Source organism: Salmo trutta, chromosome 34, assembly GCF_901001165.1.
Source record: "Salmo trutta chromosome 34, fSalTru1.1, whole genome shotgun sequence".
In the NCBI taxonomy this organism is placed as follows: Eukaryota; Metazoa; Chordata; class Actinopteri; order Salmoniformes; family Salmonidae; genus Salmo; species Salmo trutta.
Genome location: NC_042990.1, coordinates 35,846,075 through 35,860,983, shown reverse-complemented (window position 1 = coordinate 35,860,983; position 14,909 = coordinate 35,846,075). Strand labels below are relative to the sequence as shown.

Sequence of the window (14,909 nt, the reverse complement as noted above, 5' to 3'; positions counted from 1 at the left end):
TTGTGCTGTTCTGTGAAGGGAGTAGTACACAGCGTTGTACGAGATCTTCAGTTTCTTGGCAATTTCTCGCATGGAATAGCCTTAATTTCTCTGAACAAGAATAGACTGACGATTTTCAGAAGAAATGTCTTTGTTTCTGGCCATTTTGAGCCTGTAATCGAACCCACAAATGCTGATGCTCCAGATACTCAACTAGTCTAAAGAAGGCCAGTTTTATTGCTTCTTTAATCAGAACAACAGTTTTCAGCTGTGCTAACATAATTGCAAAAAGTTTTTTTGAATGATCAATTAGCCTTTTAAAATGATAAAATTGGATTAGCTAACACAACGTGCCATTGGAACACAGGAGTGATGGTTGCTGATAATGGGCCTCTGTAAGCCTATGTAGATATTGCATTAAAAAAATCAGCCGTTTCCAGCTACAATAGTCATTTACAACATTAACAATGTCTACACTGTATTTCTGATCAATTTGATGTTATTTTAATGGACAAAAAATGCGCTTTTCTTTCAAAAACAAGGACATTTCTAAGTGACCCCAAACATTTGAACGGTAGTGTATTTTCAAGATGAAGGACAGGAAGCTACATCTCCTGCTGCGATGCTATAATGTTATTCACTCAATAGTTGAACAGTGTTGTGTGAACCGGAAGGGAACTCATTCGTTCATGTGTGCGCCCCAAATGGCACCCTATTCCCTATATAGTGCCCTACCGTTGACCAAAAGTCGTGCACTATATAGGGTGCCATTTGGGATGCAGCCATGTATTCTTCTGAATTTCCTGTCTGCAGCAATTATCAACGTTCTCCCTGATCCTCTTTGATAAACTCAAACATAAGATGAAGGATTTTTATATTCATTTCAGATCCTGTTTCAGCCTAGGCCTAGAAGATGTCTGCATTGGAAACGGGGCCCTGGGTTAACCAAAGTCTCTTTTTTGGAGACCCATGCTATGTCATATGTATGCCGCGTTTTCTCCGCCAACCTGAGGGCCCTGCAGCAAGAGCTCCGGCCGTCACTATAGCAACAACTCTTTCCTCCCACGACCACAATCAAAGGGTGAATTCCTGTACTGGAGTCTCACAACCAGGACTGGCGTCTCACAGCCAAGAATGGCGTCTCACAGCCAGGACTGGCGTCTCACAGCCAGGACTGGCGTCTCACAGCCAGGACTGGAGTCTCACAGCCAAAACTGGCGTCTCACAGCCAAAACTGGAGTCTCACAGCCAGGACTGGAGTCTCACAGCCAAGACTGGAGTCTGAAGAGACAAACCTGGTGTCTGGAGAGACAAACCTGGTGTCTGGAGAGACAAACCTGGTGTCTGGAGAGACAAGGCTGGAGGCTGGAGAGACAAGGCTGGAGGCTGGAGAGACATGCTGGGGAAGGTTCAGGAAAACTCCCTAAGCCTGGAAGTCCTATCCCAACACAAGGCCCCACTACAACACCCTTGTCCCTCCCCCTCCATACCGTCCACCACTCCCCTAACAAATGAAGATTTGTAGTTCACCCACTGCCATCTGTCTGACTGGGTCTGTAATGGCTGGAGATCCATTAGATTAGTCTGAGAAACCTTTCACCAGTCCACAGACATGAATCACTGAATGGTTCTCCCCTCACATGACAACTAGCTTCAACAGTTACCAAACTCTACACCTCACACTGGATGTCTAACCCCATGCTATTTCCTTATCTTCCTGGTTACAGTGTGTCTCTCAGTCTCAGAGCTGTTCTGAGCACAGGCCACGTGTTGAATAATGTACCTCCTTTTTTGGGATGGGGGCTGGTGACAGACCCAGGGGTGCCAGGTCTAGCATCTGTCTTGGAGGAGGGGTCTGTCTTGGTGGAGGGGTCTGTCTTGGTGGAGGGGTCTGTCTTGGTGGAGGGGTCTGTCTTGGTGGAGGGGTCTATCTTGGAGGAGGGGTCTATCTTGGAGGAGGGGTCTGTCTTGGAGGAGGGGTCTGTCTTGGAGGAGGGGTCTGTCTTGGAGGAGGGGTCTGTCTTGGAGGAGGGGTCTGTTTTGGGACAGGACTCTGGGGAGAGGTCTGAGATGGCTGAGTCGTCTGATGTCAGAAGGTCCTTCACTATGTTCTTGTCTTCATTCTGGATGGCCAAAGGCTCTGGTGTGGAGGGGATACCTGGAAGAAAGAGAAAACATTCATAAAGAGAAAGTTTGAAGACAAGATATTTGTTTAATTTCCTAAAATATCGAAATATGGAATACATGTGCAAGTAGAGTATTTATGATATCCAATGATATCAGGCCACACCCACCCGCCATGATTACAGACACCTGTGTGTGTTCTTTGACACTTTATAAACTAGTGACCTACAGTGTTTGTCATTATACCCTGATGAAGACAGCTTGTCTGTATAAACTAGTGACCTACAGTGTTTGTCATTATACCCTGATGAAGACAGCTTGTCTGTATAAACTAGTGACCTACAGTGTTTGTCATTATACCCTGATGAAGACAGCTTGTCTGTATAAACTAGTGACCTACAGTGTTTGTCATTATACCCTGATGAAGACAGCTTGTCTGTATAAACTAGTGACCCACAGTGTTTGTCATTATACCCTGATGAAGACAGCTTGTCTGTATAAACTAGTGACCTACAGTGTTTGTCATTATACCCTGATGAAGACAGCTTGTCTGTATAAACTAGTGACCCACAGTGTTTGTCATTATACCTTGATGAAGACAGCTTGTCTGTATAAACTAGTGACCCACAGTGTTTGTCATTATACCCTGATGAAGACAGCTTGTCTGTATAAACTAGTGACCCACAGTGTTTGTCATTATACCCTGATGAAGACAGCTTGTCTGTATAAACTAGTGACCCACAGTGTTTGTCATTATACCCTGATGAAGACAGCTTGTCTGTATAAACTAGTGACCCACAGTGTTTGTCATTATACCCTGATGAAGACAGCTTGTCTGTATAAACTAGTGACCCACAGTGTTTGTCATTATACCCTGATGAAGACAGCTTGTCTGTATAAACTAGTGACCCACAGTGTTTGTCATTATACCCTGATGAAGACAGCTTGTCTGTATAAACTAGTGGCACACAGTGTTTGTCATTATACCCTGATGAAGACAGCTTGTCTGTATAAACTAGTGACCCACAGTGTTTGTCATTATACCCTGATGAAGACAGCTTGTCTGTATAAACTAGTGACCCACAGTGTCTGTCATTATACCCTGATGAAGACAGCTTGTCTGTATAAACTAGTGACCCACAGTGTTTGTCATTATACCCTGATGAAGACAGCTTGTCTGTATAAACTAGTGACACACAGTGTTTGTCATTATACCCTGATGAAGACAGCTTGTCTGTATAAACTAGTGACCCACAGTGTTTGTCATTATACCCTGATGAAGACAGCTTGTCTGTATAAACTAGTGACCCACAGTGTTTGTCATTATACCCTGATGAAGACAGCTTGTCTGTATAAACTAGTGACCCACAGTGTTTGTCATTATACCCTGATGAAGACAGCTTGTCTGTATAAACTAGTGACCCACAGTGTTTGTCATTATACCCTGATGAAGACAGCTTGTCTGTATAAACCAGTTACCCACAGTGTTTGTCATTATACCCTGATGAAGACAGCTTGTCTGTATAAACCAGTTACCCACAGTGTTTGTCATTATACCCTGATGAAGACAGCTTGTCTGTATAAACCAGTTACCCACAGTGTTTGTCATTATACCCTGATGAAGACAGCTTGTCTGTATAAACTAGTGACCCACAGTGTCTGTCATTATACCCTGATGAAGACAGCTTGTCTGTATAAACTAGTGACCCACAGTGTTTGTCATTATACCCTGATGAAGACAGCTTGTCTGTATAAACTAGTGACCCACAGTGTTTGTCATTATACCCTGATGAAGACAGCTTGTCTGTATAAACTAGTGACCCACAGTGTTTGTCATTATACCCTGATGAAGACAGCTTGTCTGTATAAACTAGTGACCCACAGTGTTTGTCATTATACCCTGATGAAGACAGCTTGTCTGTATAAACTAGTGACCCACAGTGTTTGTCATTATACCCTGATGAAGACAGCTTGTCTGTTTAAACTAGTGACCCACAGTGTCTGTCATTATACCCTGATGAAGACAGCTTGTCTGTATAAACCAGTTACCTGCAGTGTCTGTCATTATACCCTGATGAAGACAGCTTGTCTGTATAAACTAGTGACCCACAGTGTTTGTCATTATACCCTGATGAAGACAGCTTGTCTGTATAAACCAGTTACCTGCAGTGTTTGTCATTATACCCTGATGAAGACAGCTTGTCTGTATAAACTAGTGACCCACAGTGTTTGTCATTATACCCTGATGAAGACAGCTTGTCTGTATAAACTAGTGACCTGCAGTGTCTGTCATTATACCCTGATGAAGACAGCTTGTCTGTATAAACTAGTGACCCACAGTGTTTGTCATTATACCCTGATGAAGACAGCTTGTCTGTATAAACTAGTGACCTGCAGTGTTTGTCATTATACCCTGATGAAGACAGCTTGTCTGTATAAACTAGTGACCCGCAGAGTTTGTCATTAAACCCTGATGAAGACAGCTTGTCTGTATAAACTAGTGACCCACAGTGTTTGTCATTATACCCTGATGAAGACAGCTTGTCTGTTTAAACTAGTGACCCGCAGTGTCTGTCATTATACCCTGATGAAGACAGCTTGTCTGTATAAACTAGTGACCCACAGTGTTTGTCATTATACCCTGATGAAGACAGCTTGTCTGTTTAAACTAGTGACCCGCAGTGTCTGTCATTATACCCTGATGAAGACAGCTTGTCTGTATAAACTAGTGACCCGCAGTGTCTGTCATTATACCCTGATGAAGACAGCTTGTCTGTATAAACTAGTGACCCACAGTGTTTGTCATTATACCCTGATGAAGACAGCTTGTCTGTATAAACTAGTGACCCACAGTGTCTGTCATTATACCCTGATGAAGACAGCTTGTCTGTATAAACTAGTGACCCACAGTGTTTGTCATTATACCCTGATGAAGACAGCTTGTCTGTATAAACCAGTTACCTGCAGTGTCTGTCATTATACCCTGATGAAGACAGCTTGTCTGTATAAACTAGTGACCCACAGTGTTTGTCATTATACCCTGATGAAGACAGCTTGTCTGTATAAACCAGTTACCTGCAGTGTTTGTCATTATACCCTGATGAAGACAGCTTGTCTGTATAAACTAGTGACCCACAGTGTTTGTCATTATACCCTGATGAAGACAGCTTGTCTGTATAAACTAGTGACCTGCAGTGTCTGTCATTATACCCTGATGAAGACAGCTTGTCTGTATAAACTAGTGACCCACAGTGTTTGTCATTATACCCTGATGAAGACAGCTTGTCTGTATAAACTAGTGACCTGCAGTGTTTGTCATTATACCCTGATGAAGACAGCTTGTCTGTATAAACTAGTGACCCGCAGAGTTTGTCATTAAACCCTGATGAAGACAGCTTGTCTGTATAAACTAGTGACCCACAGTGTTTGTCATTATACCCTGATGAAGACAGCTTGTCTGTTTAAACTAGTGACCCGCAGTGTCTGTCATTATACCCTGATGAAGACAGCTTGTCTGTATAAACTAGTGACCCACAGTGTTTGTCATTATACCCTGATGAAGACAGCTTGTCTGTTTAAACTAGTGACCCGCAGTGTCTGTCATTATACCCTGATGAAGACAGCTTGTCTGTATAAACTAGTGACCCGCAGTGTCTGTCATTATACCCTGATGAAGACAGCTTGTCTGTATAAACTAGTGACCCACAGTGTTTGTCATTATACCCTGATGAAGACAGCTTGTCTGTATAAACTAGTGACCCACAGTGTCTGTCATTATACCCTGATGAAGACAGCTTGTCTGTATAAACTAGTGACCCACAGTGTTTGTCATTATACCCTGATGAAGACAGCTTGTCTGTATAAACTAGTGACCCACAGTGTCTGTCATTATACCCTGATGAAGACAGCTTGTCTGTATAAACTAGTTACCTGCAGTGTCTGTCATTATACCCTGATGAAGACAGCTTGTCTGTATAAACTAGTGACCCACAGTGTCTGTCATTATACCCTGATGAAGACAGCTTGTCTGTATAAACTAGTGGCCCACAGTGTTTGTCATTATACCCTGATGAAGACCGCTTGTCTGTATAAACTAGTGACACACAGTGTTTGTCATTATACCCTGATGAAGACAGCTTGTCTGTATAAACTAGTGACCCACAGTGTTTGTCATTATACCCTGATGAAGACAGCTTGTCTGTATAAACTAGTGACACACAGTGTTTGTCATTATACCCTGATGAAGACAGCTTGTCTGTATAAACTAGTGACCCACAGTGTCTGTCATTATACCCTGATGAAGACAGCTTGTCTGTATAAACTAGTGACCTGCAGTGTTTGTCATTATACCCTGATGAAGACAGCTTGTCTGTATAAACTAGTTACCCACAGTGTCTGTCATTATACCCTGATGAAGACAGCTTGTCTGTATAAACTAGTGACCCGCAGTGTCTGTCATTATACCCTGATGAAGACAGCTTGTCTGTATAAACTAGTGACCTGCAGTGTTTGTCATTATACCCTGATGAAGACAGCTTGTCTGTATAAACTAGTGACCCACAGTGTTTGTCATTATACCCTGATGAAGACAGCTTGTCTGTATAAACTAGTTACCCACAGTGTTTGTCATTATACCCTGATGAAGACAGCTTGTCTGTATAAACTAGTGACCCACAGTGTTTGTCATTATACCCTGATGAAGACAGCTTGTCTGTATAAACTAGTGACCCACAGTGTTTGTCATTATACCCTGATGAAGACAGCTTGTCTGTATAAACTAGTGACCCACAGTGTTTGTCATTATACCCTGATGAAGACAGCTTGTCTGTATAAACTAGTGACCTACAGTGTTTGTCATTATACCCTGATGAAGACAGCTTGTCTGTATAAACTAGTGACCCACAGTGTTTGTCATTATACCCTGATGAAGACAGCTTGTCTGTTTAAACTAGTGACCCGCAGTGTCTGTCATTATACCCTGATGAAGACAGCTTGTCTGTATAAACTAGTGACCCACAGTGTTTGTCATTATACCCTGATGAAGACAGCTTGTCTGTTTAAACTAGTGACCCGCAGTGTCTGTCATTATACCCTGATGAAGACAGCTTGTCTGTATAAACTAGTGACCCGCAGTGTCTGTCATTATACCCTGATGAAGACAGCTTGTCTGTATAAACTAGTGACCCACAGTGTTTGTCATTATACCCTGATGAAGACAGCTTGTCTGTATAAACTAGTGACCCACAGTGTCTGTCATTATACCCTGATGAAGACAGCTTGTCTGTATAAACTAGTGACCCACAGTGTCTGTCATTATACCCTGATGAAGACAGCTTGTCTGTATAAACTAGTGACCCACAGTGTTTGTCATTATACCCTGATGAAGACAGCTTGTCTGTATAAACTAGTGACCCACAGTGTTTGTCATTATACCCTGATGAAGACAGCTTGTCTGTATAAACTAGTGACCCACAGTGTTTGTCATTATACCCTGATGAAGACAGCTTGTCTGTATAAACTAGTGACCCACAGTGTTTGTCATTATACCCTGATGAAGACAGCTTGTCTGTTTAAACTAGTGACCCGCAGTGTCTGTCATTATACCCTGATGAAGACAGCTTGTCTGTATAAACTAGTGACCCACAGTGTTTGTCATTATACCCTGATGAAGACAGCTTGTCTGTTTAAACTAGTGACCCGCAGTGTCTGTCATTATACCCTGATGAAGACAGCTTGTCTGTATAAACTAGTGACCCGCAGTGTCTGTCATTATACCCTGATGAAGACAGCTTGTCTGTATAAACTAGTGACCCACAGTGTTTGTCATTATACCCTGATGAAGACAGCTTGTCTGTATAAACTAGTGACCCACAGTGTCTGTCATTATACCCTGATGAAGACAGCTTGTCTGTATAAACTAGTGACCCACAGTGTTTGTCATTATACCCTGATGAAGACAGCTTGTCTGTATAAACTAGTGACCCACAGTGTCTGTCATTATACCCTGATGAAGACAGCTTGTCTGTATAAACTAGTTACCTGCAGTGTCTGTCATTATACCCTGATGAAGACAGCTTGTCTGTATAAACTAGTGACCCACAGTGTCTGTCATTATACCCTGATGAAGACAGCTTGTCTGTATAAACTAGTGGCCCACAGTGTTTGTCATTATACCCTGATGAAGACAGCTTGTCTGTATAAACTAGTGACACACAGTGTTTGTCATTATACCCTGATGAAGACAGCTTGTCTGTATAAACTAGTGACCCACAGTGTTTGTCATTATACCCTGATGAAGACAGCTTGTCTGTATAAACTAGTGACACACAGTGTTTGTCATTATACCCTGATGAAGACAGCTTGTCTGTATAAACTAGTGACCCACAGTGTCTGTCATTATACCCTGATGAAGAAAGCTTGTCTGTATAAACTAGTGACCTGCAGTGTTTGTCATTATACCCTGATGAAGACAGCTTGTCTGTATAAACTAGTTACCCACAGTGTCTGTCATTATACCCTGATGAAGACAGCTTGTCTGTATAAACTAGTGACCCGCAGTGTCTGTCATTATACCCTGATGAAGACAGCTTGTCTGTATAAACTAGTGACCTGCAGTGTTTGTCATTATACCCTGATGAAGACAGCTTGTCTGTATAAACTAGTGACCCACAGTGTTTGTCATTATACCCTGATGAAGACAGCTTGTCTGTATAAACTAGTTACCCACAGTGTTTGTCATTATACCCTGATGAAGACAGCTTGTCTGTATAAACTAGTGACCCACAGTGTTTGTCATTATACCCTGATGAAGACAGCTTGTCTGTATAAACTAGTGACCCACAGTGTTTGTCATTATACCCTGATGAAGACAGCTTGTCTGTATAAACTAGTGACCCACAGTGTTTGTCATTATACCCTGATGAAGACAGCTTGTCTGTATAAACTAGTGACCTACAGTGTTTGTCATTATACCCTGATGAAGACAGCTTGTCTGTATAAACTAGTGACCCACAGTGTTTGTCATTATACCCTGATGAAGACAGCTTGTCTGTTTAAACTAGTGACCCGCAGTGTCTGTCATTATACCCTGATGAAGACAGCTTGTCTGTATAAACTAGTGACCCACAGTGTTTGTCATTATACCCTGATGAAGACAGCTTGTCTGTTTAAACTAGTGACCCGCAGTGTCTGTCATTATACCCTGATGAAGACAGCTTGTCTGTATAAACTAGTGACCCGCAGTGTCTGTCATTATACCCTGATGAAGACAGCTTGTCTGTATAAACTAGTGACCCACAGTGTTTGTCATTATACCCTGATGAAGACAGCTTGTCTGTATAAACTAGTGACCCACAGTGTCTGTCATTATACCCTGATGAAGACAGCTTGTCTGTATAAACTAGTGACCCACAGTGTCTGTCATTATACCCTGATGAAGACAGCTTGTCTGTATAAACTAGTGACCCACAGTGTTTGTCATTATACCCTGATGAAGACAGCTTGTCTGTATAAACTAGTGACCCACAGTGTTTGTCATTATACCCTGATGAAGACAGCTTGTCTGTATAAACTAGTGACCCACAGTGTTTGTCATTATACCCTGATGAAGACAGCTTGTCTGTATAAACTAGTGACCCACAGTGTCTGTCATTATACCCTGATGAAGACAGCTTGTCTGTATAAACTAGTGACCCACAGTGTTTGTCATTATACCCTGATGAAGACAGCTTGTCTGTATAAACTAGTGACCCACAGTGTTTGTCATTATACCCTGATGAAGACAGCTTGTCTGTATAAACCAGTTACCTGCAGTGTCTGTCATTATACCCTGATGAAGACAGCTTGTCTGTATAAACTAGTGACCCACAGTGTTTGTCATTATACCCTGATGAAGACAGCTTGTCTGTATAAACTAGTGACCCACAGTGTCTGTCATTATACCCTGATGAAGACAGCTTGTCTGTATAAACTAGTGACCGACAGTGTTTGTCATTATACCCTGATGAAGACAGCTTGTCTGTATAAACTAGTGACCTACAGTGTTTGTCATTATACCCTGATGAAGACAGCTTGTCTGTTGAAACTAGTGACCCACAGTGTTTGTCATTATACCCTGATGAAGACAGCTTGTCTGTATAAACTAGTGACCCACAGTGTTTGTCATTATACCCTGATGAAGACAGCTTGTCTGTATAAACTAGTGACCCACAGTGTTTGTCATTATACCCTGATGAAGACAGCTTGTCTGTTGAAACTAGTGACCCACAGTGTTTGTCATTATACCCTGATGAAGACAGCTTGTCTGTATAAACTAGTGACCCACAGTGTTTGTCATTATACCCTGATGAAGACAGCTTGTCTGTATAAACTAGTGACCTACAGTGTTTGTCATTATACCCTGATGAAGACAGCTTGTCTGTATAAACTAGTGACCCACAGTGTTTGTCATTATACCCTGATGAAGACAGCTTGTCTGTATAAACTAGTGGCACACAGTGTTTGTCATTATACCCTGATGAAGACAGCTTGTCTGTATAAACTAGTGACCCACAGTGTTTGTCATTATACCCTGATGAAGACAGCTTGTCTGTATAAACTAGTGACCCACAGTGTCTGTCATTATACCCTGATGAAGACAGCTTGTCTGTATAAACTAGTGACCCACAGTGTTTGTCATTATACCCTGATGAAGACAGCTTGTCTGTATAAACTAGTGACCCACAGTGTTTGTCATTATACCCTGATGAAGACAGCTTGTCTGTTTAAACTAGTGACCCACAGTGTTTGTCATTATACCCTGATGAAGACAGCTTGTCTGTATAAACTAGTGACCCACAGTGTTTGTCATTATACCCTGATGAAGACAGCTTGTCTGTATAAACTAGTGACCCACAGTGTTTGTCATTATACCCTGATGAAGACAGCTTGTCTGTATAAACTAGTGACCCACAGTGTTTGTCATTATACCCTGATGAAGACAGCTTGTCTGTATAAACCAGTTACCCACAGTGTTTGTCATTATACCCTGATGAAGACAGCTTGTCTGTATAAACCAGTTACCCACTGTGTTTGTCATTATACCCTGATGAAGACAGCTTTTCTGTATAAACCAGTTACCCACAGTGTTTGTCATTATACCCTGATGAAGACAGCTTGTCTGTATAAACTAGTGACCCACAGTGTCTGTCATTATACCCTGATGAAGACAGCTTGTCTGTATAAACTAGTGACCCACAGTGTTTGTCATTATACCCTGATGAAGACAGCTTGTCTGTATAAACTAGTGACCCACAGTGTTTGTCATTATACCCTGATGAAGACAGCTTGTCTGTATAAACTAGTGACCCACAGTGTTTGTCATTATACCCTGATGAAGACAGCTTGTCTGTATAAACTAGTGACCCACAGTGTTTGTCATTATACCCTGATGAAGACAGCTTGTCTGTATAAACTAGTGACCCACAGTGTTTGTCATTATACCCTGATGAAGACAGCTTGTCTGTTTAAACTAGTGACCCACAGTGTCTGTCATTATACCCTGATGAAGACAGCTTGTCTGTATAAACCAGTTACCTGCAGTGTCTGTCATTATACCCTGATGAAGACAGCTTGTCTGTATAAACTAGTGACCCACAGTGTTTGTCATTATACCCTGATGAAGACAGCTTGTCTCTATAAACCAGTTACCTGCAGTGTTTGTCATTATACCCTGATGAAGACAGCTTGTCTGTATAAACTAGTGACCCACAGTGTTTGTCATTATACCCTGATGAAGACAGCTTGTCTGTATAAACTAGTGACCTGCAGTGTCTGTCATTATACCCTGATGAAGACAGCTTGTCTGTATAAACTAGTGACCCACAGTGTTTGTCATTATACCCTGATGAAGACAGCTTGTCTGTATAAACTAGTGACCTGCAGTGTTTGTCATTATACCCTGATGAAGACAGCTTGTCTGTATAAACTAGTGACCCGCAGAGTTTGTCATTAAACCCTGATGAAGACAGCTTGTCTGTATAAACTAGTGACCCACAGTGTTTGTCATTATACCCTGATGAAGACAGCTTGTCTGTTTAAACTAGTGACCCGCAGTGTCTGTCATTATACCCTGATGAAGACAGCTTGTCTGTATAAACTAGTGACCCACAGTGTTTGTCATTATACCCTGATGAAGACAGCTTGTCTGTTTAAACTAGTGACCCGCAGTGTCTGTCATTATACCCTGATGAAGACAGCTTGTCTGTATAAACTAGTGACCCGCAGTGTCTGTCATTATACCCTGATGAAGACAGCTTGTCTGTATAAACTAGTGACCCACAGTGTTTGTCATTATACCCTGATGAAGACAGCTTGTCTGTATAAACTAGTGACCCACAGTGTCTGTCATTATACCCTGATGAAGACAGCTTGTCTGTATAAACTAGTGACCCGCAGTGTTTGTCATTATACCCTGATGAAGACAGCTTGTCTGTATAAACCAGTTACCTGCAGTGTCTGTCATTATACCCTGATGAAGACAGCTTGTCTGTATAAACTAGTGACCCACAGTGTTTGTCATTATACCCTGATGAAGACAGCTTGTCTGTATAAACCAGTTACCTGCAGTGTTTGTCATTATACCCTGATGAAGACAGCTTGTCTGTATAAACTAGTGACCCGCAGTGTCTGTCATTATACCCTGATGAAGACAGCTTGTCTGTTTAAACTAGTGACCCACAGTGTTTGTCATTATACCCTGATGAAGACAGCTTGTCTGTATAAACTAGTGACCCGCAGTGTCTGTCATTATACCCTGATGAAGACAGCTTGTCTGTATAAACTAGTGACCCACAGTGTCTGTCATTATACCCTGATGAAGACAGCTTGTCTGTATAAACTAGTGACCCACAGTGTCTGTCATTATACCCTGATGAAGACAGCTTGTCTGTATAAACTAGTGACCTACAGTGTTTGTCATTATACCCTGATGAAGACAGCTTGTCTGTATAAACTAGTGACCCACAGTGTTTGTCATTATAACCCTGATGAAGACAGCTTGTCTGTATAAACTAGTGACCCACAGTGTCTGTCATTATACCCTGATGAAGACAGCTTGTCTGTATAAACTAGTGACCCACAGTGTTTGTCATTATACCCTGATGAAGACAGCTTGTCTGTATAAACTAGTGACCCACAGTGTCTGTCATTATACCCTGATGAAGACAGCTTGTCTGTATAAACTAGTGACCCACAGTGTCTGTCATTATACCCTGATGAAGACAGCTTGTCTGTATAAACTAGTGACCCACAGTGTTTGTCATTATACCCTGATGAAGACAGCTTGTCTGTATAAACTAGTGACCTACAGTGTTTGTCATTATACCCTGATGAAGACAGCTTGTCTGTATAAACTAGTGACCCACAGTGTTTGTCATTATACCCTGATGAAGACAGCTTGTCTGTATAAACTAGTGACCCACAGTGTCTGTCATTATAACCCTGATGAAGACAGCTTGTCTGTATAAACTAGTGACCCACAGTGTTTGTCATTATACCCTGATGAAGACAGCTTGTCTGTATAAACTAGTGACCCACAGTGTCTGTCATTATACCCTGATGAAGACAGCTTGTCTGTATAAACTAGTGACCCACAGTGTCTGTCATTATACCCTGATGAAGACAGCTTGTCTGTATAAACTAGTGACCCACAGTGTTTGTCATTATACCCTGATGAAGACAGCTTGTCTGTATAAACTAGTGACCCACAGTGTTTGTCATTATACCCTGATGAAGACAGCTTGTCTGTATAAACTAGTGACCCACAGTGTTTGTCATTATACCCTGATGAAGACAGCTTGTCTGTTGAAACGTTGGTTATTAGGTCATTACGTTATTACATCTGAGCTCCTAGAGTGTTTGGTTCTCCTTTTCAAGTAGAATATTTACAGATGATTGATATCAACATTATCTGAACATTACTAACACCTGTCCCAGGACACAATTGGTAGAGTATTATATATGTTAACTGCATTTCTTGTCAAGCCAGTACGATGATGTGATGCTAGCACTAGTGATGCTAACCAACGCTAGCATCATCCCATTCTGCTCCCAGACCAAAACACCTTCACTGGGAAGAACTGTCTGGTGTCATTATCCCCAAAACTCCAACCCCATTACCCTTCATTAACATCTCCTTCTCACCCAATTCACACACATCAGTCACACTCCCCCACTCCTCCTCTCTCACCAGAGCTTTCGGTTCTGCAGAGCCAAGCTCACCCACCATCAGACATCTCAGGGACAGGACTGGCAGGAGGCACACCTTGTTTCCAATATGGCACCCTATTTGCTATATAGTGCACTGCTTTGGACCAGAGCCATATGGGCCCTGGTCAAAAGTAGTGCACTAGCCTATATAGGGAATAGGGTGCCATTTGGGATGCAGAAACAGTGTGTAATACATCTGACTTATCTTCAAAGGAAGACCAGGCTCAGCTTTCCCAAAAACACACAAGACACATTCAAAGGTAGAGGGAAGGAAGTTAGGGAATACATCGATTTTTTGGTAATAGATTGAGAAAGATAGTAGGAGAGAGAGAGGTGGGAATACAGAGAGAGACAGAGAGAGACAGAGAGAGACAGAGAGAGACAGAGAGAGACAGAGAGAGAGGTGGGAATACAGAGAGAGACAGAGAGAGGTGGGGATACAGAGAGAGACAGAGAGAGACAGAGAGAAAAGGAAAGAGGGGGAGTAGAGAGAGAGGAGAGAGAATGAGAGAGAGAGGTGGGGATACAGAGAGAGACAGAGAGAAAAGGAAAGAGGGGGA

At 42.1% G+C, this 14,909-nt stretch overlaps 1 protein-coding gene across 6 annotated transcripts in view; it reads right to left on the bottom strand.

Annotated features, from left to right (window-relative positions):
• The window catches only part of LOC115174086 (MAP7 domain-containing protein 1), an 89,850-nt gene that overhangs the window by 28,930 nt on the left and 46,011 nt on the right, over nt 1-14,909 (bottom strand). For all 6 annotated transcript variants that reach the window (XM_029732749.1, XM_029732751.1, XM_029732750.1 and 3 more), the window contains exon 2: nt 1,763-2,137. In XM_029732749.1, coding sequence (XP_029588609.1) covers nt 1,763-2,137 — 375 coding nt within the window. The remainder of the gene's footprint in view (nt 1-1,762; nt 2,138-14,909) is intronic.